The sequence below is a fragment of the Narcine bancroftii genome, chromosome 3, assembly GCF_036971445.1.
Source record: "Narcine bancroftii isolate sNarBan1 chromosome 3, sNarBan1.hap1, whole genome shotgun sequence".
NCBI classification, from domain to species: Eukaryota; Metazoa; Chordata; class Chondrichthyes; order Torpediniformes; family Narcinidae; genus Narcine; species Narcine bancroftii.
Window position 1 is genome coordinate 259,804,137 of NC_091471.1, and position 20,283 is coordinate 259,824,419.

General features: G+C 43.3%; 1 protein-coding gene across 2 annotated transcripts; it reads right to left on the reverse strand.

Annotated features, from left to right (window-relative positions):
* Positions 1–4,917: 4,917 nt before the first annotated feature.
* On the reverse strand, positions 4,918–19,041 carry LOC138756464 (proteinase-activated receptor 2-like). Of its 2 annotated transcripts, XM_069922950.1 has the most exons (3): positions 18,953–19,041; positions 18,272–18,434; positions 4,918–7,581 (listed from the first exon to the last, which is right to left on the reverse strand). In XM_069922950.1, exons 2-3 carry the CDS (start codon positions 18,360–18,362, stop codon positions 6,464–6,466), a joined length of 1,209 nt encoding a protein of 402 aa, XP_069779051.1. In that variant the 5' UTR covers positions 18,363–18,434; positions 18,953–19,041; the 3' UTR covers positions 4,918–6,463. The 2 variants fall into 2 exon arrangements, with proteins under 2 accessions (XP_069779051.1, XP_069779052.1); XM_069922951.1 differs by lacking the exon at positions 18,953–19,041 and having other exon boundaries at positions 4,918–7,547; positions 18,272–18,361.
* Positions 19,042–20,283: the final 1,242 nt, after the last annotated feature.

Consider the following 20,283-nt stretch of genomic DNA (forward strand, 5'->3'; position numbering starts at 1 on the left):
TTGTACCTAATCCCTATACAATAATGGGTAAAATCGATCCACATAGTAAATGGTTTAGTGTGATTGACCTCAAAGATGCTTTCTGGACCTGTCCGTTAGCAATAGAGAGCAGAGACATGTTTGCCTTTGAATGGGAAAATCCTTTTACTGGACGCAAGAATCAATATCGGTGGACGGTCCTTCCCCAGGGCTTTACAGAATCACCAAATTTATTCGGTCAGGTCTTAGAACAAATACTAGATGAGGCTCCTCGGAGAGAGAATTGTCAGTTGATACAATATGTTGATGATTTGTTAATTACGGGAAAAACGTATGAATTAGCTAAACAGTATACTGTTGAACTTTTGAATTTTCTGGAGAATAAGGGTCTCAGGGTGGGCGAATCCAAATTACAATTTGTTCAATCAGAAGTTAAATACTTAGGTCATCTGGTAAGTCAGGGAACTAGGAAAATAAGTCCAGAGAGGATACGTGGTATTCTACAGATCCCCCCTCTCAAGAATGCCCAAGAACTTAGGAAATTCCTTGGTTTAGTGGGATACTGTAGAATCTGGATTGAAAATTATTCTAGCCTGGTCAGATTTCTCTATGATAAACTCACGATTCTAGGGGGCGAAGCTGTTGTCTGGACAGAAGAAGAGATTAAAGATTTTAACTTGGTGAAACAGTGCCTTATTAGTGCCCCAATGTTGGCTTTACCCAACCTAAATAAGCCATTTGACCTATATACCAATGCGAAAGGAGGTGTAGCTACCGGAGTACTAACACAAGAGAGGGCAGGCTGTAGACAGCCAGTTACTTTTCTGTCAAAAGTTTTAGACCCTGTTTGTCGTGGTTGGCCAGAGTGTGTGCAAGCCATCGCAGCCACTGCTATTTTAGATGAGGAAGGACAAAAGATTATGTTTGGTGCCCCGATGATAGTTCACACCCCTCACACAGTCCGCAATATTCTCTTACAACGTGCTGGAAGGTGACTCACAGACTCTAGAATTTTTAAATATGAAGCGATCCTAATGGATAGGGATGATTTGACCCTGATTACGAATAAAGAACACAATCCAGCAGCTTTCTTGGTTTCTCCAAATTCTGACAATACCATAAATGAGTTAGAGCATAAATGAGTTAGAGCATGAGATAGAGGTAATAGATTTACAGACCAAAATTAGAGAGGATTTAAATGATAAGCCTTTACAGGAGGGTGAAAGGTGGTTTATTGATGGATCTTCTCGTTGCATTGATGGCACTCGCTATACTGGGTATAGTGTAGTGGATGGGAAAGAAGGAGTGGTGATTGAAGCCGGTCACCTTCCCGGTCATTGGTCAGCACAATCTTGTGAATTGTATGCCCTCTGTAGAGCTCTCCAGGGTCTAGAGAACAAGATGGGCACGATCTACACAGACTCAGAGTATGCTTTTGATGTAGTGCACACCTTTGGGGAGATCTGGAAAGAGTGGGGAATGATAACTGGAAAAGGACAAAAGTTGATCCATGAAAACTTAATTGTCCAATCTCTAGATGCTCTTACATTACCTGAGGAAATAGCTGTAGTTTATGTACGGAGCCATCAAAGTGGTGACAGTCCTGAAGCACAGGAAAACAGACAGACAGATGCAGCTGCCAAACAGGCTGCGCTCACGGAAAAAATAGAGATGCAGCTGTTACTGCCCACCCCGGAGTATCCTATTCATTCTATTAAACCTGGTGATTGGGTATATGTAAAAGCAAGGCAAGATCACCAACTAAAACCTGTCTGGGATGGCCCCTATTGTGTACTTTTGATTACAGACACTGCAGTGCGAACGAAAGAAAAGGGGTGGACTCAAATACAACGAATTAAACAAGCTGCTGATCCACGGACTAAAGACATTGATAATCTACCCTCCACCGGGCGTGCTGTCCTTCATCCTTCTGATCTGAAAGTTACACTACGCTGGGGAAAAGTGCTGTAATGTTGTTTTTACCATTTACTGTATTGTTTACTTGTTGGTTCCCCATTTTTGGGACATCTCTAAATTACTCACGATGTATTAAGTCCTCCTGGAATAGGGGCAGCAGAGGTGACAATTATTTACCTTTAGAATGTAGACAGGGCATAGATATAAAGTATAGTCATAGTGGGGTATGGGTTAATATAGGATCCCAACATGGACCAGGGGAACAGAACGGCTCTAGAGGAGTAGATTTGATTTGTATTTTGGCCTCTACAGGTATTAAAGAGAGGAGTTTTAAAGGGATAGCACAAAGGAGATGGTGGGACAAAGACAGACAGAATGGTAGTCAGGATTGTACTTGTGGCAGAGATAGAGTTAATACATATGCTAATGTTCACAGACAGGCTGCAACTCACAGGCTCAGTGATACTTATGCTAATATTCGCAGACAAGCTGCAACTCACAGGTTAAGTGACAAGAAACACCCCTCCCCAACTTGGTGTCCTGTAAAGCATCCTTTGGGTCACACAGACATTCGGAATGTTAAAAAAAAACCACCACTGCAAGGGGAGTTCCAGCTGTAAACGAAGTAAGCTGCTCCAGAATACTAAAGCTGCTTGGCATTTAAATCATTTAATCAGACTCCAGGCAGCCTTGGAGATCATCACCAAACAGATAGCAATGGCCCTGAATTTAGGGGCTGAAGAAAAACGACAGATACGAGCCACAGTTCAACAAAACCGCCTGGTTCTCGATTACTCGTTGGCTGCTGAAGGCAGCGTTTGTGAAAGACTGGTTAAGGACAATGCTCACAACAGTCAGGCGGTTAAAGACACTTCTTCAGGAGTTCGAAAATCTTCCCATGCCCAGGTTCAGACGGGGCAACCTTGGTCAGGTGTGGGATGAACTAGACTTTTTATTGGTAACTGGAGTCTGATACCCATAGCCCTTATAGCAGCTGGACTCGCTATTCTGGCCATTATGGTGCTCCCCTGCCTAAAGACTTGTGTGCAGTGTTTAATTCAACGGGCCCTTCGGCAGGTCACTACAACCCAAATGATGTATGCTTCCCAAACTCCGTCTGATGATGCTGAGGCCACAGTTCATTTACTCACTCGCTGGGAAAGGGACCAAGCTTAACAGAACACTACCGAATGGGGATTTACTAAGCGTAGCTAAAGAAAAAGGGTGGATTGTAAGGGATACTGGAATGTGAGGAGTTAAGCAAGTGCTCATTAGAAATGAAGTATTATGGGTTAAATCAGGGTGAAAGGATGCTGGAACGTGAGGAGTTAAGCAAGTGCTGATTAGAAATGAAGTATTATGGGTTAAATCAGGGTGAAGGGATGCTGGAACGTGAGGAGTCAAGCAAGTGCTCATTAGAAATGAAGTATTATGGGTTAAATCAGGGTGAAGGGATGTTGGAATGGGAGGAAGGGTTATAAAAGTATAATAAAATAAGGATCTTCAAAACAGGATAACAAGTAGATAGCTTTAGCAAGTCTTGGGGATTAATTAATGAGTAAAGAACAAAGACATGATATTTCCAGGCACATAAACTGATAAGAAGTTAGAATCCACGTGGGCAGAATTACCTAATGCTAAACCAATCCAGGAGGCATAAGAATGTTAGGGGGAAGGTATCTCTGTACTGAAATGAAATGTACAAAAGTTGGGTCAGCCTCAGTATCTGTGTGTATTCCCAGGGTAAGGGGAAGCACCCAACTTTGCATTGTTGTAATAGTATAATAAAAGTTCTTTGTTCTCAATTTTTGTCTCGAGCAAATTCTGTGAAGGTTCTTCTGTTTCTCACATTGGGTAATATAACCCATTATCCCGCTGCTGAAGTTTGAGACTCTCCGAGAGGTGGCAACATCTCTCAGCAAGAAGAAGAACTTCTAGAGTCCAGCCAACGTCCTGGTCGGGGGAGGTGGAGAAGCTGCTACCGGCACCCCGACAACCTACTACAAGTGTGCAGTCGTTGCCTCGCCTCGGCAGTTGGGACCAGGTGTTGATAAGTATAATTGGGAAGGGCTTGTATATTGTAGTTTGATATCAGCTTTAGAATTTGTAATAAAGATTTGTATAAACTGAAGTGCTCTCAGCGTGTGTGTCTATTTTCTTTCAGTAGCTCAAACACTGTGACCAATCTAAAACGAACAAAGTGAGAGGTAAAGTTTACCCAGAACAATTACTGAGAAGAAAGATCTCTGGATTTTTTGGTATGTTACTTTTTGTGATTTAATTTAATACCTGATTTAGATCTTCCCAAAACTTTTCCACTTTCTCACATGCCCAAATTGCATGTACTGTTGCTCCCATTTCCTTCTTACAGTGAAAACATCTGTCTGATACTGTTGGGTCACATTTATTTAACTTTTGGGGCGTGGTGTATAGCCTGTGTAACCAATTATATTGTATCATGCGTAACTTCGTGTTTATTGTATTTCTCATAGTTCCGGAGCATAGCTTTTCCCATGTTTCATTCTTTATCTTTATGTTTAGATCTTGTTCCCACTTTTGTTTGGGTTTACAGCTTATTTCCTCATTCTCTTTCTCTTGCAGTTTGATGTACATGTTTGTTATAAATCTTTTAATTATCATTGTGTCTGTAATCACATATTCAAAACTGCTTCCTTCTGGTAACCTCAGCCGGCTTCCCAATTTGTCCTTCAAGTAGGTTTTCAGTTGGTGGTAAAACTTTCCATTTGAGGAGAGATGAGTTCCAATGTCTTCAGCCTACACCATCTTGCCACCCCCCTGGGTCGACTATTACATGGATACTACATTTGACTGGGTAAGTACCTGTGTCATTGGAGGTGTTGGTAGTTCCAATAGAGGCCGGCTGAGGCTTGAGACCACTCCTTTTTTTCCAATATTTTATTTTTGATTTTACAGATTTGTGCATTTCAAACAACACAGGAGAACATTTGTCCCCTTTTAGAGAGTATAATATACCAAGCCTTTCCCTCCCTACCCGCCCTTTACCCCTCACCCCCCACCCCAAAACGTTAAATCAACAAACATACTAATTGCAAAAGAGAATAAAACACAAAAAAATAAGAATGGTTACAAACAGGAGCTCCGAAGGGTGGGCGGCTGGGACCAAGGCGTGAGTTTGTGACTGAGGCATCGGGAACACCAGCCTGCGGGCAGCTGGCCATATATACGTGATTATTATTTGCTCTGTATGTATCTGTGCACACTGTGGTCGGAGAGATGCTGTTTTGTCTGGTTGTATATGTACAGTTAGATGATAAGTCAGGCTGTAGTAGTTAGACCATTCACATTGTCACTCCATCAGAAGGATGAGGTTGCACAGTAAAGGGTGGAGAGGAAGTTCAACAGAGTGCAGCTTGGGAAGGCATGGAAAGCCACAGGATAACGTGTGTTTGTTTTCCTTTGAACAGAAGAGGTTGGGGAAGATGTGATCGAAATGCACAAAGTATAACACCCACAGATAGGATAAGAAATCTTTCACTGAACTCAGAGCCAAGGGGCATAACTTTAAGACAAGGGCTAGGAAGCTTCGAGGCAATGTGAAAAAGGTGAGATGTTGCAGTTCCCCTTCCTGCCTGGGCAACTTTATAAACTCCACAACAATGCAAACAAAATCTCATATTTCCATTTTCAAGATAAAAAATAGATTAAATTTGGGAAAAGGTAATCTCCTAACCAATGATTCGCAACCTTTTTTTCCACTCACATACCACCTGAAGTAATCCCTTAATAACCACAGAGCATGGATGGCATAGGATGTCATTAATTCAGGTGGTATGTGTGTGGGGAAAAAAAAAGATGAAAACCACAGTGACCAAAACTAATTTGACCAAACAGCTTTTGGACCATTTTTAATCTGATGTTGGGGAAAAAGGTAATCTGATCGAACAGCTTTTGGACCATTTTTAAGCTGACATTGGGGAAAAAGGTAATCTGATCGAACATCTTTTGGACCATTTTTAATCTGACGTTGAGGGAAAAGGTAATCTAATCGAACATCTTTTGGACCATTTTTAATCTGACTTTGGGGGAAAATGTAATCTGATTGAACAGCTTTTGGACCATTTTTAATCTGATGTCGGGGGAAAAGGTAATCTGATCGAACATCTTTTGGACCATTTTTAATCTGACGTTGAGGGAAAAGGTAATCTAATCGAACAGCTTTTGGACCATTTTTAATCTGATGTCGGGGGAAAAGGTAATCTGATCGAACATCTTTTGGACCATTTTTAATCTGACTTTGGGGGAAAAGGTAATCTGATTGAACAGCTTTTGGACCATTTTTAATCTGATGTCGGGGGAAAAGGTAATCTGATCGAACATCTTTTGGACCATTTTTAATCTGACGTTGAGGGAAAAGGTAATCTAATCGAACAGTTTTTCGACCATTTTTAATCTGACACTGAAATCATTTTGTGAGTTGATCGGAAATGGAAGTGTTTTGTTATCTTCCAACCATCAAGTCGATTTCTCCCCCCCCTTCCCGGCCCCACCCGAGGTTTCTGAAATTTTTCCCAGATCCAGTACAGAATCAGATGTTTCTCACAGCTCTGGAGTGTGAGGAACTGGTGTCCGTGCGCAGGAGCTCCTGGGTGGTCCGACCAGACAGGCTTGTTCGGTGAGCCTTACTGCAGCAAACAGCATGCCTCACCTTGACCCGAAACTCATCTGAAATGTAGTAGTAAATGAAAGGGTCAATGCAGCTGCTGGAGCTGCTGACAACCAGGCAGACCATGTAATAAATATAAAGATCGCTGTCGTTTGTCAACCGATGTTCAGAGTGGTGGATCAGGAGGATGACATTGCTGGGAGTGAAACATCCAACATACATCAGTAGGATCAGAAAGGTGACCACTGCAGCCCGCTTATAGCTCTTTTCACTGACTATCAAAGTTTTGATTACAGAGACATAACAGAATATAGTGATACAGCATGGGATTAAGAACCCCATGACAACCAGGCACACAAAGTAGTAGAAGAAATACCCAGTCTGCCTTTCCTGCGGCAACACATCGTGACAGGTGGTAATGTTAAGGTTGTGCACCCAAAGTAACTGCTCCACGAAGAGAAACGGCACGACCAAGAGTGCGGCGACGACCCAGATCACCGAGCAGATGCAAATGGCGAACATGTTGTCCCTGAACCGCCGGGAAGTGAACGGGTACACGAGGGCAAAGTATCTGTCGATGCTGATGAAGGTGAGGAGCAGGATTGAGCAGTACATGTTCCCGTAGAAGAAGGCCATCGACATCCGGCACAGAGCCTCACCGAAGAGCCAGTCATTGCCCAGAAGGTGGTAGGAGATCTTGAAAGGCAGCATCAAGATCAGGAGAAGGTCGGCTGTGGCCAGGTTGATCAGGAAGATGGTTGATGGTGATTTCCTGACTTTCGTGGCCATTATCCAAAGTCCCAGTCCATTGGCTGGAAGCCCAATGCTAAAAACTAAGATGTAAAGTGCCGGGATGGTGGTTGTGGTGGTGGGACCAGTGAGGTGGATTCTGGCTACCTCCCCCACGACGTATAAAGTCTCATTGGAGCCATTCACTTTGAGTACATGAGGTTTATTTGATCTCATGATGTCAGCCACACTTGGCATCTGATCCACCTTAGCATTTCTTTGTGAAAGAACAGTGGTACAATTAAAGTATTCTAAACAAGAAAACAAAGAAAACAAAAGGTTTGGTACATGCTCTCTTTTTTAAAAGCAATAAGTTACACTTCAAAGCAAAAAGCTGCAGATGTGGGAAATCTGAAACAAAAGGGAGAATACTGGTATTACTCAGCAGGTCAGGCAGCATCTGTAGAGGGAAAAACAGTGTCAAGATTTCAGCTCATTTCAATTTAGGGTCATGTATTTCTTCATTAGTTTTCTTCCACTTCTGCTCACTGCACATCCTTTACCAAATGAATTTGGAGAAACAGCCCCAGTGAAACCGAATGAAGCACAAAAGTCTGCAGATGCTGTGATTGTAGTAAAAACACACAGAAATGCTGGAGGAGCTCAGCCCGTCTCGCAGCGTCCATAGGAGGTGGAGATATATTACCGCCATTTCTGGCTTGAGCCCTTCTTCCACCTCCTATAGACGCTGTGAGACGGGCTGAGTTCCTCCAGCATCTTTGTGTGTGTGTTTTTTAACTCATTATATCTATTCCATCTGGATCTGGAGCCATCAATGTTCAGCAACACTATGAGCTGTTTAGAGATCATCTGCCATTTGTCAAGCAGTGTTGTTAAGGTAATGATGCTGCTCCCCACCTTGACCAAAGCAGATTTGATCTGACCTCTGGTGCTGTCTGAGTGGAGTGACAACTTGGGGATGCCTCCAGCTGTTCTGGTTTCATTCCTGTTATATGTGGGGAAACAATTTTGAAGGGTCCAAGAGCAGCAAGCACACACACACACACACACACACACACACACACACACACACACACACACACACACACACACACACACACACACACACACACACACACACACACACACACACACACACACACACACACACACACACACACACCAATAAAGTATCATATTATCATTCTTATCTAATAGTAAAAGTCCAAAAATCCAGATGCCAGATATCCAGACCTCTTGAGAATCTGGAAACACGACTGTAATGTGGACCACTCGAGAATCTGGATTTCTCGAAAACTCTCAGCTTTTGCATGTGTGCGACCATGCGCAGGTTGCAGAAGTATAAGAAAAATATTTGTTTTTTTTTGTCTGTTGTATTTTATATAAAAAATAGTTTCATTAATAAATGATCACAATTACCTGTTAATTCTCCTTAAATTTGAATTTTTAAAGTACTGCCTGAGAATCTGGAATATCCGAAAATCCAGACCCTAACCCTAACCCTGAGCAGTCTGGATTTTAGGACTTCTCGAACGCTTTTGCTTTCCACCAGCCTCAACCTGCGCTGAAAGCTGTACTTCTGTTCCACATCTCCTTCTGCTGTGCAGATAAACAATTGTAGGTTTGCTCATTTTCAGAGCCTCCCTGTTGCAGACTAGTCAGCTGCAATAGAAATTAGCCCCGACGGTATAATACTTCTAATTGTAAAGTAACACAAATCTAATTTATTTACACTTAACGAAACTTTTCTACAGTTATCTAACTTAATCTCCAACTGCGCGAATATGCTGGTGTGTATGTCTTGAAGTGGGTGAAAGAGACCGAGGGTGACAGAATGTTTTTTATATATATTTTATTTATGATTTTCTAAACTTAACAGTTATCAACATTATCATTGTCAATGTTAACTGTATCCGCATTGACTACAATTTACACTTATCCATTTTATACAGTTTTCTGCAGAGTTCATGCTCTTTTCATCTCCCTCCCTCCCCACCTCTCACATTTAACACTAACCACAGTTACACACGGCATTCAAGACACTCACAACAAAGATATAAGACACATATTAGGGTTTTATGGGTTTGTCACGACACGACAGTCCGTGCTCAGGCTGCTTTCTACTCTTGACTTTTTCTGGTTGGGATGGGATGGAACCCCCCACCCCCACTACCACCAATTGAGGGATAGACAGGTGTTATATAGTCAGGATAATGTGAACTATTTTGTAACTGTCTAAGCATGCACCCTTCTCACTGTAGTAACTGTAGTCCACCACTATGGGGTGTATGTATATATATAGGAGTGGGTGAGAACAGTTTTCCTGAGATGGTGGAAGGCATCAGTAAGTAAAGCCTCTTCTGTTATTTGATTCTTGCATCTCTATTTAAGAAGCCTCCCAAGTAACTCCAGTGACATAATATGGGGAAGTTGGGGGTGGGGGGGGCGAGGCACAATGGTCCACTCTGTAATCGAACTCCAATGGAATTTAAGTATGTTGACAAATTTTCAAAAGAAGTGTTATACTTTTTTCTTAAGTTGTAAGTAATTTACTCCAGGGGGACACAGCTTTGCATTTCCGTGTTCCAGAGTGCAATGCTCAGGCAGGAATCAGATTTCCAGGTAATCACTATGCACTTCCTGACCACTGCCAATGCGATCATTACGAATTGGATTTGGAATTTGGACAGGTTCATTGTAAGTCTTATGTCTATTATGTTTCCCAGGAACAGCTCAGAGTCCCATGCAAATTCTTTACCTATGATATTTTTTCTAGGACTTGGCCTAGTTCCACCCAGAAGGATCTCACCTTGGTACATGTCTAGGTTGAGTGCAGAAAGATTCCTGTCTCAATGCCACATCTAAAGCATTGGTCTGGTTATTTGCATTTAGATCTGTTCAATTTTTGCTGCGTCAGGTATAGCTGGTGTAGAAAGTTGTACCGTGCATTAATGATTGCAGTCATACTGATTCGACATAAATCAAACCAGTATTGCTCACCAATGGTTATTTCTAGGTCCGACCCACCTCTGCCTTGATTTGTGAAGGCTTGGTTTAGGTCCTTTTGTTTGGAGCAAGAAATACGTTGCTGAGATGAACGTCCAAACATGGCCTCTACGTCAATGCATGTAGGTAGGGCCATAATTGGACCTAATTTGTCTTGCAGGAAAGATCCTATCTGATGGTAGCAGTGGAACATCTTATTAGATAAATTATACTTATGCCTGATTTGTTCAAACAACATTAGTTACCCCCACTCATAACAGTCCTCTATGCACCTGATGCCATGTATTAATGTATTTGGAGTCAGTGGTGATTTTGGGGACAACCCCCTTTGATTCTTAGATATTGTTTAATTTTATTCCAAATGAAGATAATTTGTTTTACTATAGGGCTGCCTGTTTTCTCAGATAGCAATTTAGCATTCCATTTATAAATAAAGTCCTCTGCTACCTCTCGCCTACCCTGTGAAGATCAATTTGTGTCCAGGAGTGAAGCGGTGTATCTCAACTGGGCTGCCCAATAGTATTTCTTGAAGTCTGACATTGTAATCCATCCAGACTGTAATCTCAGGTCAATTTTTCCATTGAGGGGTGGCAGAATGTTGATCAACTCACGAAACCCTTGTTGAGGTGCTTCAAGCAAAGCATCCTTTTTGACGAGTGCCAACCAAAACTCCCCTCTTCTTTGGCATAGGGGACATGAAGCAAGTGATGCTCACAAAGCTTCAGGAATCCTTTATGTGGGTCATCTGAACCCACTCTGGTCACTATCCAAGCGCAGTATTTCTTCTGCCTTCAGAACCCTTTCCGTGGATCAGCTGAACAAAAGCGACCTTCATTCTTTTGGTCACTGAATGGTATTCTCCTCCTCTATCACAGACAGGAGGAAATCTAGATTGTTTATAACCACATGAGTCCAATCCAGCAGAGTATTTCTTCCAAGAGCTGTTTGCTCCTGCGCTGTCTCCTTAAAATGGCCCCTGACCAAAGCTGTATGCTCAATCTTAATCTGTTAGTCACATGGTCTCTGCACCTGGGTTTTAGGGACACTGCCTTGCTTCCCTTCAAATGCATCCAATTTAGGAAAATGCTGTCTTCAATCTGCAATCAGGTTCATAGAAACTCCAAAGCTTGCAGGGTTTGTTAAATCTGTTCTCTTAAAGTGAGAGTCCCACACAAATGAAAATGGACTGAAAAATGGGAGCACATAATACTCCCTCAATCTGTATTGCACCTGTCCTGTGACCATTTGATGGGACAGTATAGACTCGCAACCAGGGGTCACATTACATTTAAGGGGGGGCATGAATTGAAATCATAAAATATTTTAAATATTTTTTATGTAGTGAGCAGGAGAAAAGAATAGAAGAACCAACTAAACTTGACTGCTTCACTGGGAACTTAGATCAGAGTCCCATGGGGGCTATAGCCAAAAAAAGGTTGAGAATTGATGCTTAGAAGCAACTTTCTCTGTATTTAACTCATCTTTTTCTGCCTGTTCCCTTGGCACCTACCCCTGTGACCACAGGAGATGCTTCACCTGCATTCAGATCTCTTCCATCACCACCACTCAGGGCCCCAAAACTGTCCTTCCAAGAGAAGCAATGTTTCACTCGTGAATCTGCAGGGGTCATCTACTGCATCTGGTGCTCCCGTTGTGATCTCCTCTACATCGGAGAGATTGCACCTTGGCTCTGTCCGCCACAATCTCCCAGTGGGCACCCATTTCAATTCCCCATCCCATCCCCTTCCTGACATGTCTGCCCATGGTCTCACGCACTGCCAGACCACCCGCAAATTGGAGGAACACCACCTCGTCATCTGTCTGGTCACCCTCCAACCGGATGGCATTAACATCGACTTCTCTGGTTTTCATTAAAACACCCCCCCCCCCTCCCCATCTTCTTTCCCTGTCTCCTTTCACCCAGCGTTCTCTCTCTCTCTCTTCCTTTTTCCCTCTGTCTCCAAAATCAATTCTCACCTTTCCAGTAACTCCTTTTGTCTATTGGTCTGGATTCCTCCCCCTACCATTCTCCCTTTCTCTCTCTCTCAGCCTGCTTTTTTTGTTTCTACCTCGAAGAAGGACTCAGACCTGAAATGCTGGCAATTTTGCTTTACCTCCTCTGGGCACTGCGAGACCGGCTGATATCCTCCAGCAAGTATGCTTTTTACTACAACCACAGCATCTGCAGTCTTCCGTGTTTCACTGGGAATGTTCAATGTTTAATATTGAAAGATATTTAATTCCAAGAAAATTACATCGATATAGAATTTAACAGAATTAGTCAGATGCATGGATAGGAACATTTAGAGGGATATGGGCCCAACACAGGCATTAGCTTGGGTAGATTTTTTCATGCTGATAAACTGTAACATAGAGAGTGAGGGTCAGGGCTAGGGAATGACATTTCTTTTCCAGACACTTAGTGAATTAGTGAAAACACAAGTAAATCACGAAAATCTGCAGACAACAGGATGAAGTAAAAGCACAAAGTGCTGGAGAAGCTCAGCAGGTCGAACAGCGTCCTTTATGTAGCAGAGAGTAAATATACATCACCAACGGTTCGGGCCTGAGCCCTTCCTTAACATTGCTTCTGTATCTTTATCTTTGCTACATAAAAGGCCCTTTTTGACCCACTGAATTTCTCCCGCATTTTGTGTTTTTAAAAACATTATATTTCAATTTTTTTGCCAAGAGCAATTCTCGAACATGTTTACCATTCTGTTAAGAAAAGCGAATGATTTTTCAGTATGTTTACTTTGGGTCCAACGTGGGCCAAGCTGTGAGATTTCCTTCCTTGATGACCCAGAAATATTATGGATGTTTTAAATGTCCAAGCTAATCACAGGAAAGGAGAAGTCTCCGCTGTAATTTCCCAAAAGATTTGCCATTCAAGGTTTCCATGCATGCTCATTTGTCATACCATACACTTGCTGTTTGTGATTAAAAACACTTTAAATTACAGGCTCGCAAACCCCTCCCCTCTTCCACCACCTTCCTATATCAATTCCTGAACTCTTCTGGGATTTTCAGAAAATTTCTGGGGTTTTGATTCAATTCGTACACAACAATGTATCTAATTTCAAAGCACCACCTGCTTTTTAAAAAAAACACTATCTTAAACCTGTAAAATTGTGCGTTTTGGGACCAAGATGAGATGTTAATGTCCTTGAACATTATTTGAGTCAAAGCAGGGGCATTCTCGTTGGTCAGTAATTGGCCCACAATCATTAAAGCAGAAAGTGATTATTATGCAGGATCAGGCTTTGTCTATATTGGGTTATGGGCAGTGTTGCAAGGTCAGCATTTGTGGCCCATCCAACTTCTTCTTGAGAGGAAAAAAAAACCCAGAAAGAAACTGCACAGTCTGGAACCTGGAGACAAAGATCAGAAGCACTCAGTGGGTCAAGCAACATTTGTGGAAGCAAAAGATGTTACTTAGTCCTCACAACACAGCGAGAATGTCAGGGGTAACCTGCATCAATAGGCTGAATCCTGATACGGGGGAGGGGTCTTGACCTGAGACATGTACTTACATCTTTGGCCTCCACAGATGCAGCTGGGCCTGCCGAGTTTTGCTTCATGTCCTCCTTGAGAGGGCAGTGATGAGCTGCCTTCTTGCACAGCTGCTGTCTTGTTTTAAGATATTGAGATGCAGCAAGATATCAGGCCCTTCTGACCCATGAGCCCGTGCCGATTAACTGACAAACCCCGTATATTTTTGGAGGAGGGTGGAGGAAATGGAAGCTTCAGGAGAAAACCCATGCAATAATGAAGAGAACATACAAACTCCTTACAGACAGCGTGGGATTCTAACCCGGGTCACTGGTGCTGTAATAGCTTTGAATTCACCGCTATGCCGCCCCCATGACGTTCCCATGGTGCTGCTACGATTCAGGCTTTAACCTCAGCAATGATGAAGGAGCGGGTGATGTATTTATGAGATGTATGGTGCGGAGGGGGCTAGACACCCCACAGGATGACAAACAAAACCTGTCAAAGGATGGATTAATGGTCAATGGCCATCTAGCAAACACGTGCCGTGAAGCGTGTAAAAAGCATCCCTTGCATCGAAGATTGGTCTGGCCATTCGCTGCAACAGAACTTCCCCCTGGACCTGACCAGGCTGCTGGATCTGGGAGGGGATTTCAAGAGGGTGGGTCTGGACCTGTGCAACCCCTACTCACCCAAAATCCATTCACACACACGCTGTTCCTTTCTGAGGAGTGGGGCATCCTCATATCAAACCCCACAAACTGACTGAAAGGAACCATCATCACCCTGTGGGATGGATAGCCAGAAGGAGGGGAATCTGTACAGTAAAATCCTTATTATCCCGAATTCAAGCAACCGGCAACCTCAAGCAACCGGTAAAAGATCAAGAAAATACATTTTTAAAAATTTTAATAAATAAGAATAAATTCAAATTTAAATAAATGTTTAAAATTGTAAAAGTGAAGGTTCCCTGAAGTAACACATAAACCTTTGGTGAAAATGGGAGCAAATATTCAGCCAGCAGAGGGAGGGCCTTGGTCGGGCTTTGCTTGTAGCAGCTGTTTGAATAAAGTTGTGTGACACAGCAATGGTGTCGCCCAGGTTGATGCAGTTCACTGTTGGCTGCTTGCTTAGCAAGAGGCTCATTCCCTGCTTAATAAAAGCCTTTATCTTTATTTGTATATTATTAGGTGTGTGAGTAAGACTTGGGGAGGATGCAGTTAAATATCTATCATGTTATTTTTTTGTCTTTCAGGCTGCTCTGTGGAGATGCAGTGAGGGTTAAATGTTTTCAAAGAAAGTGACTGAAAATAAAGTAAAATTCTTTAAGGTTTATATATTCATGTAAATGAAGTTTGTTCAGTGTAAGTACAGTATAGTAGTTTTGTCCTTTAAACTGTTTATTCTTAATGCTGGTGTATCAGTAAGAGTGAGCTTCAAGCATCCAGAAAATTTGCATATCCGGCATCCACCATTACCAGTAAAACCCTGTATTACTGTATTTGTTTACACCTGCTTCCTCTGTAGTGGTAGTGGTGCTAAGTTTGGGAGTGGAGAGCCAGCTCTGAGGGAGTGGCTGGGAATCAAAATGCCAGAGATTCACAATCAGCTGGAAAAACTCCATCAGCGGCAAAAAGAAAAGAAAGTTCAACATTTCAAGCTGAAAGCATTTATCAAGACCTCTTCCAACTTGATGAAGGGTTTCGGTTTGAAACATTGACCATTCTTTTTCTCCCACTGATACTGCTTGACCCACAGAATTCCTCCAGCAGATTCCAGTGACTGCAGTCCCCTGTGAGTCTCCAGGGATGAGGGAGCAGACCAGCTGACAGAGAGGCAGACCTGAGGGAGAGGTCTGGATCATGGAGGGCAGCGTCAGGAACCAATGGAAGGGCAGCACTGAGGGAATGGATGTGATTATTCTTGACTAACCAGCGTATTTAATTGATCTGTCAATTCAGGCACCTGGTGTAAAATCAAACTGTTACTGTAGTTCATAAGACAGATGAGCATAAATAGGCCATTCAGCCCATCGAGTCTGCCCCACCATTTAATCATAAACTGATCCATTTTCCCACAGCCCCACTGCCTGTCCTTCTCCCCATAACCTTTGATGCCCTGACTCATCAAGAATCTATCAATCTCTGCCTTAAATACAACCAATGACCCAGCTTCCACAAGCACCTGTGGCAACAAATGCCACAGATTTACCACCCTCTGGCTGAAGTAATTTCTCCACATCTCTGTTCTAAGTGGATGCCCTTCCATCCTGAAGCTGTGCTCTCTTGTCCTAGACTCTCCCACCATGGGAAATGACCTTTCTACATCTACTGTCTCCACATCTTCCAAAATGTTTCAATGAGACCCCCCTCCCCCCCATTTTCCTAAATTCCAACAGGCCATAAACTGTGAAATGCTCCTCATATGATAACCCTTTTATTCCCAGAACCATCCTTGCAAACTCCTCTGAACACTCTCTAACGCCAGCACATCCTTTCTTAAATGAGGAGCCCAGATCTGTTCACCATACTTATAAAACCTCCACATCACATCCCTGCTCTTATATTCTATAAAGTGAATACCAACATTGTATTTGCCTTCTTCACCACCGACTCTACATGCAAGTTCACCTTCAGGCTCTTCTGCACGAGGACTCCCTTGCATCGGGGAATTTTCCATTTTCTCCCCATTTATCTTTTTCTGCCAACGTGAGCGACCGTACACTTTCCAGCATTTCATTTGCCGCTTGTCTGTCCATTTTGCTCACCTCTCTAAGTCCTTCTGCAGCCCCAACGCTACCTGCTCCTCCACCTACCTTCATATCATCTGCAAAACTTGGTCACAAAGCCGTTCATTCCATAACCCAAATCATTAATATACCACATAATATACCCCAAGACCGACTGGCAGCCAACTGCTAATCAGCAAATGGTCTACCCAAAAAAATGTATTTCTGCAAAAGCTTTAAGAAGGGCCTCATCTTTATCTTCCTCCATGGGACTCTCTCACAGGATGTCATAATAACTACACTGGAGGCCTAAAACAATGAGTCCAGTGTTACTCATAGTCATCCACTAGTGCCTGACCAACAGGTGAGCATGCGGTTTATGAGTCATTTGGAACACCAGGGCATATGGCGCAGCACAGTACCTGTCCAATGACCCAGAAGTGGCATGACCATGAGTAGAAATGGGAAAAGATCTGCTCAGGTATAACATTTAATCTTGGTGTGGCCAAACCCAACCACAATCTCAGGAGATTTTTTTTGGGACATTGGTCATTTCCATCCAGAATCCCTAGACACACAGAACCCACCCAACTGACCCATCTTTACAGAATCCTGATGCCACGTAATAGTGTAGGTCGAATTCATAAATGATGTCCTGAACAAGCCCCCATATTTTCAAGGAACCAGGCTGATTCAAGCCAAGCTCATGGATTTTTTTCATGTACAAATTGCATCATAAAAGTGCAAGTCACAGGATAGGGCGGCAGTTTGCACAACACTATTACTGGCGTTGCCTATAAGGAGTTTGCACATTCTCCCTATGTCTGCGTGGCCTTTTTCTAGCTGCTCAACATTCTTCAGGTTCCAGTATTCCAAAGGCACATGGAGTTAATGGTCTAATTGGTCATATAGGTGAATTTGGACAGCAAGGACATACTCTACCCTCCAGATACACAGTCCAGACGTACTGTACCCTCCACACCACACCATCCAGACATTCTGGACCCTCCAGATACACAGTCTAGATGCACTGCACCCTTCAGATACACAGTCCAGACATACTGTACCCTCCACACCACACCATTCAGACATACTGCACCCTCCAGGTACACAGTCTAGATGCACTGCACCCTTCAGATACACAGTCCAGATGTACTGCACCCTCCACACACACAATCCAGATGTACTGCACCCTCCACACTGTACAGTCAAGACGTACTGCATGCTCTACATCGCACAGTCCAGACATACTACACACTCCACACCATATAGTCAAAATGATTTGCACCCTCCACAAACACAGTCCAGACATATTGCACAGACATACTACATGCTCCACACCGCAGTCCAGACATACTGCTCCCTTCATACTGCACAGTCCAGAGGTCCTGCACCCTCTGCACACCCAGTCCAGACGTACTGCGCCCTCCACACCGCACAGCCCAGACATTCTGCACCCTCCACACACACAGCCCAGACATACTGCTCCCTCCTGATACACCTTTTATCTTCTCCCCTCCACCCACCCAGCTTTCCGCCCTATTATCCCAGTGGCAAATTCTGTTTCCTCTTCATCCTTGAGGTAAATAGTCTTTGGTTGGGTAGATGGTTCTCTAGAAGTTACCACTGTGTGAGTTACCCAGAAAGAATACCCATATAATTATTCTTCCCAAGAGGTGGAGAGCAGCAGGAACCAGCATCCCAATTTCTAGTGGAGTCTTAGAGAGTTTGGCATTAAAAGTTAAACAACTCACCGTTATTGTCCTTTTTAAAGCAAGCTGCTTCCCTACTCACGGTGATGCACAAACTCAGTAGGACAGACGGCAGCAACAGATCACACTTCATTTTGCGACAGATTTCCTCTAAACTGTTTCAGAGCTGGAGCTGCTTTGATGTCGAGGCAGAGCAGGATTCTGACTGAATAGGAAATGAAAGATCTTCAGTTAGCATTAAAACAGTTTTTTTTCGCACTGCCTAGGCAGCCTGTGAAAACATCAGAAGTTATTATAATGATGGCTATCTCGATTTCTGTCAGGATTTTATGTTCGAGCATTAAAGGGGTGCACTGGAAAGATGTTATTTTTGTAATATGCCTTGTAGCTGAAGGCAGATTTTAACTCCTTCTTTCTCTGCTCTCTCTATTCCTGGCATGGAAGTCAGGTGCCATTGTCAACTGCTCAAAGAAGGGTAATGTGGTATATGCCAACACAGCATCTTATAGCCGACTACAACGCTCCCACTTTCTTAAAGACAATGAACGTAGTTATTCATTCAAGCCCCAGCTTCAATGTTTGCTCTCCCCTGTTTCCTCCAATGTCCTCCTACATCTTGTACCCCCCCCTCCATTTTAAATATGCCCCCAAATCTAGGCACAATCGCTTATTTCGTATCAGTTATAAAATTAAAACCTGCTGCCAATTAAATTAAGCAAGTACCTTGATTCTTTCAGTGAATGAAACAAGTATTTATTCTCCTACTGAAAGGAGACCTTCTTCTGTTGCTTGGCCCAAACGTTAAGAACATCTTATCTATTTGAACATGTTTCCTTTGCTCCAGCAATTATATATTTATGCACATGCTGTTTCCCAGAAATGTCCACTTGCATGTCATGCACTGAAGTTAAAAATAAAACTCCTCATGATTGTCACCTATCACGGAGATGGCATCGTCCAGCGAGCAGCGACACCTTCAGTGAGTCAGAAGGATTTTGCATCGCAAGTACCTGAGCAGCCGATGAAGTACTGAGAGGGTACTGTATGGTCACAGATATGCCTAGAATCCCTTGTTGTACTCAACATCCAATCTATACATGTTAACTCAGTCCGTAATTCACCCCCTTGAAGAAAGTAGACCAGAATTTCAAAGGAAGAGAACCCTTGTTGTAGAGTACGAGAATCATCCATCCATAGTAATCTTATTGACCAGGACTTGGCCCATCATTCCTTGATGCTTCCAGATGCTTTGTAAGAGTATCTGACTTCACCACCTTCTTGGCCAGTGTGTTCCAATCACCTCCCAGTGGGGAAAAAAATCCTCCTCAGCACATTATCCCCTTTTGGTCTTGGACACCTCCGTCATGGGAAAAAGTTGCTTTACTATCTGACCTATGTTTCTTATGATTTGTTACACCTCTCAGCACCCCTTCCCCCTCAGTTCCAAGGAAAAAAAGGCGCAGAGACCTGATCTAGATATGGGGAGGAAGGAGGCCCAATCAAAGCCCAGGGCTGCTGGTGGTGCGTGGGAAAGGGGGAGAGATGTTTCTGCATTGTAGGTCAAGTTAGAACTTAGGAGTGGAGGGTTTAGGGACTGAAATGGTGGGTAATGGAGTCCTGAGACTCCATTGGGGATTTTGAGGGCTCAGATCAATTGGCTTCATGGGCCAGGTCCAAGGAACTGGGGAGGTCATTTTTCAGGGAATGGTTTAGAGTTAGGGTCTTCAAAGTAGTCGTTATCGACTCTTGAGGGGATCAATGAGACAATACAAGGAGTTTTAAATGCCGGGTTGGGGGGGGAGGGGTTAATAAACAGTGGGGTGGAGGGAGTTGATCGAACTTTGGAAAATAGCACCTATGGCAGGGTGACCAACCTCTCAAGAGAGCTGGCCTTGGTGGCTGCCATTTTGCATTTGGCTTTGACATCCTAACAGTAGAGACTGAAAGACTGACGGAGCGAAGAAGAAGGAGGTATGTGTCCAATGCCGCCACCACCCCCCACTCCTGTCTGGCACCTCCACCCACTTGCTCCCCCCCCAGACCGGCACTGCAAA

Excerpts from the sequence above, each read along its gene's own strand:
- LOC138756464 (XM_069922950.1), bottom strand. The coding sequence starts at position 18,362 with ATGAAGTGTGATCTGTTGCTGCCGTCTGTCCTACTGAGTTTGTGCATC. Across the intron at positions 7,582-18,271 it reads CTTTAAAAAGGACAATAACG|AATACTTTAATTGTACCACT; the intron begins GTGAGTTGTTTA and ends TTTCTTGTTTAG.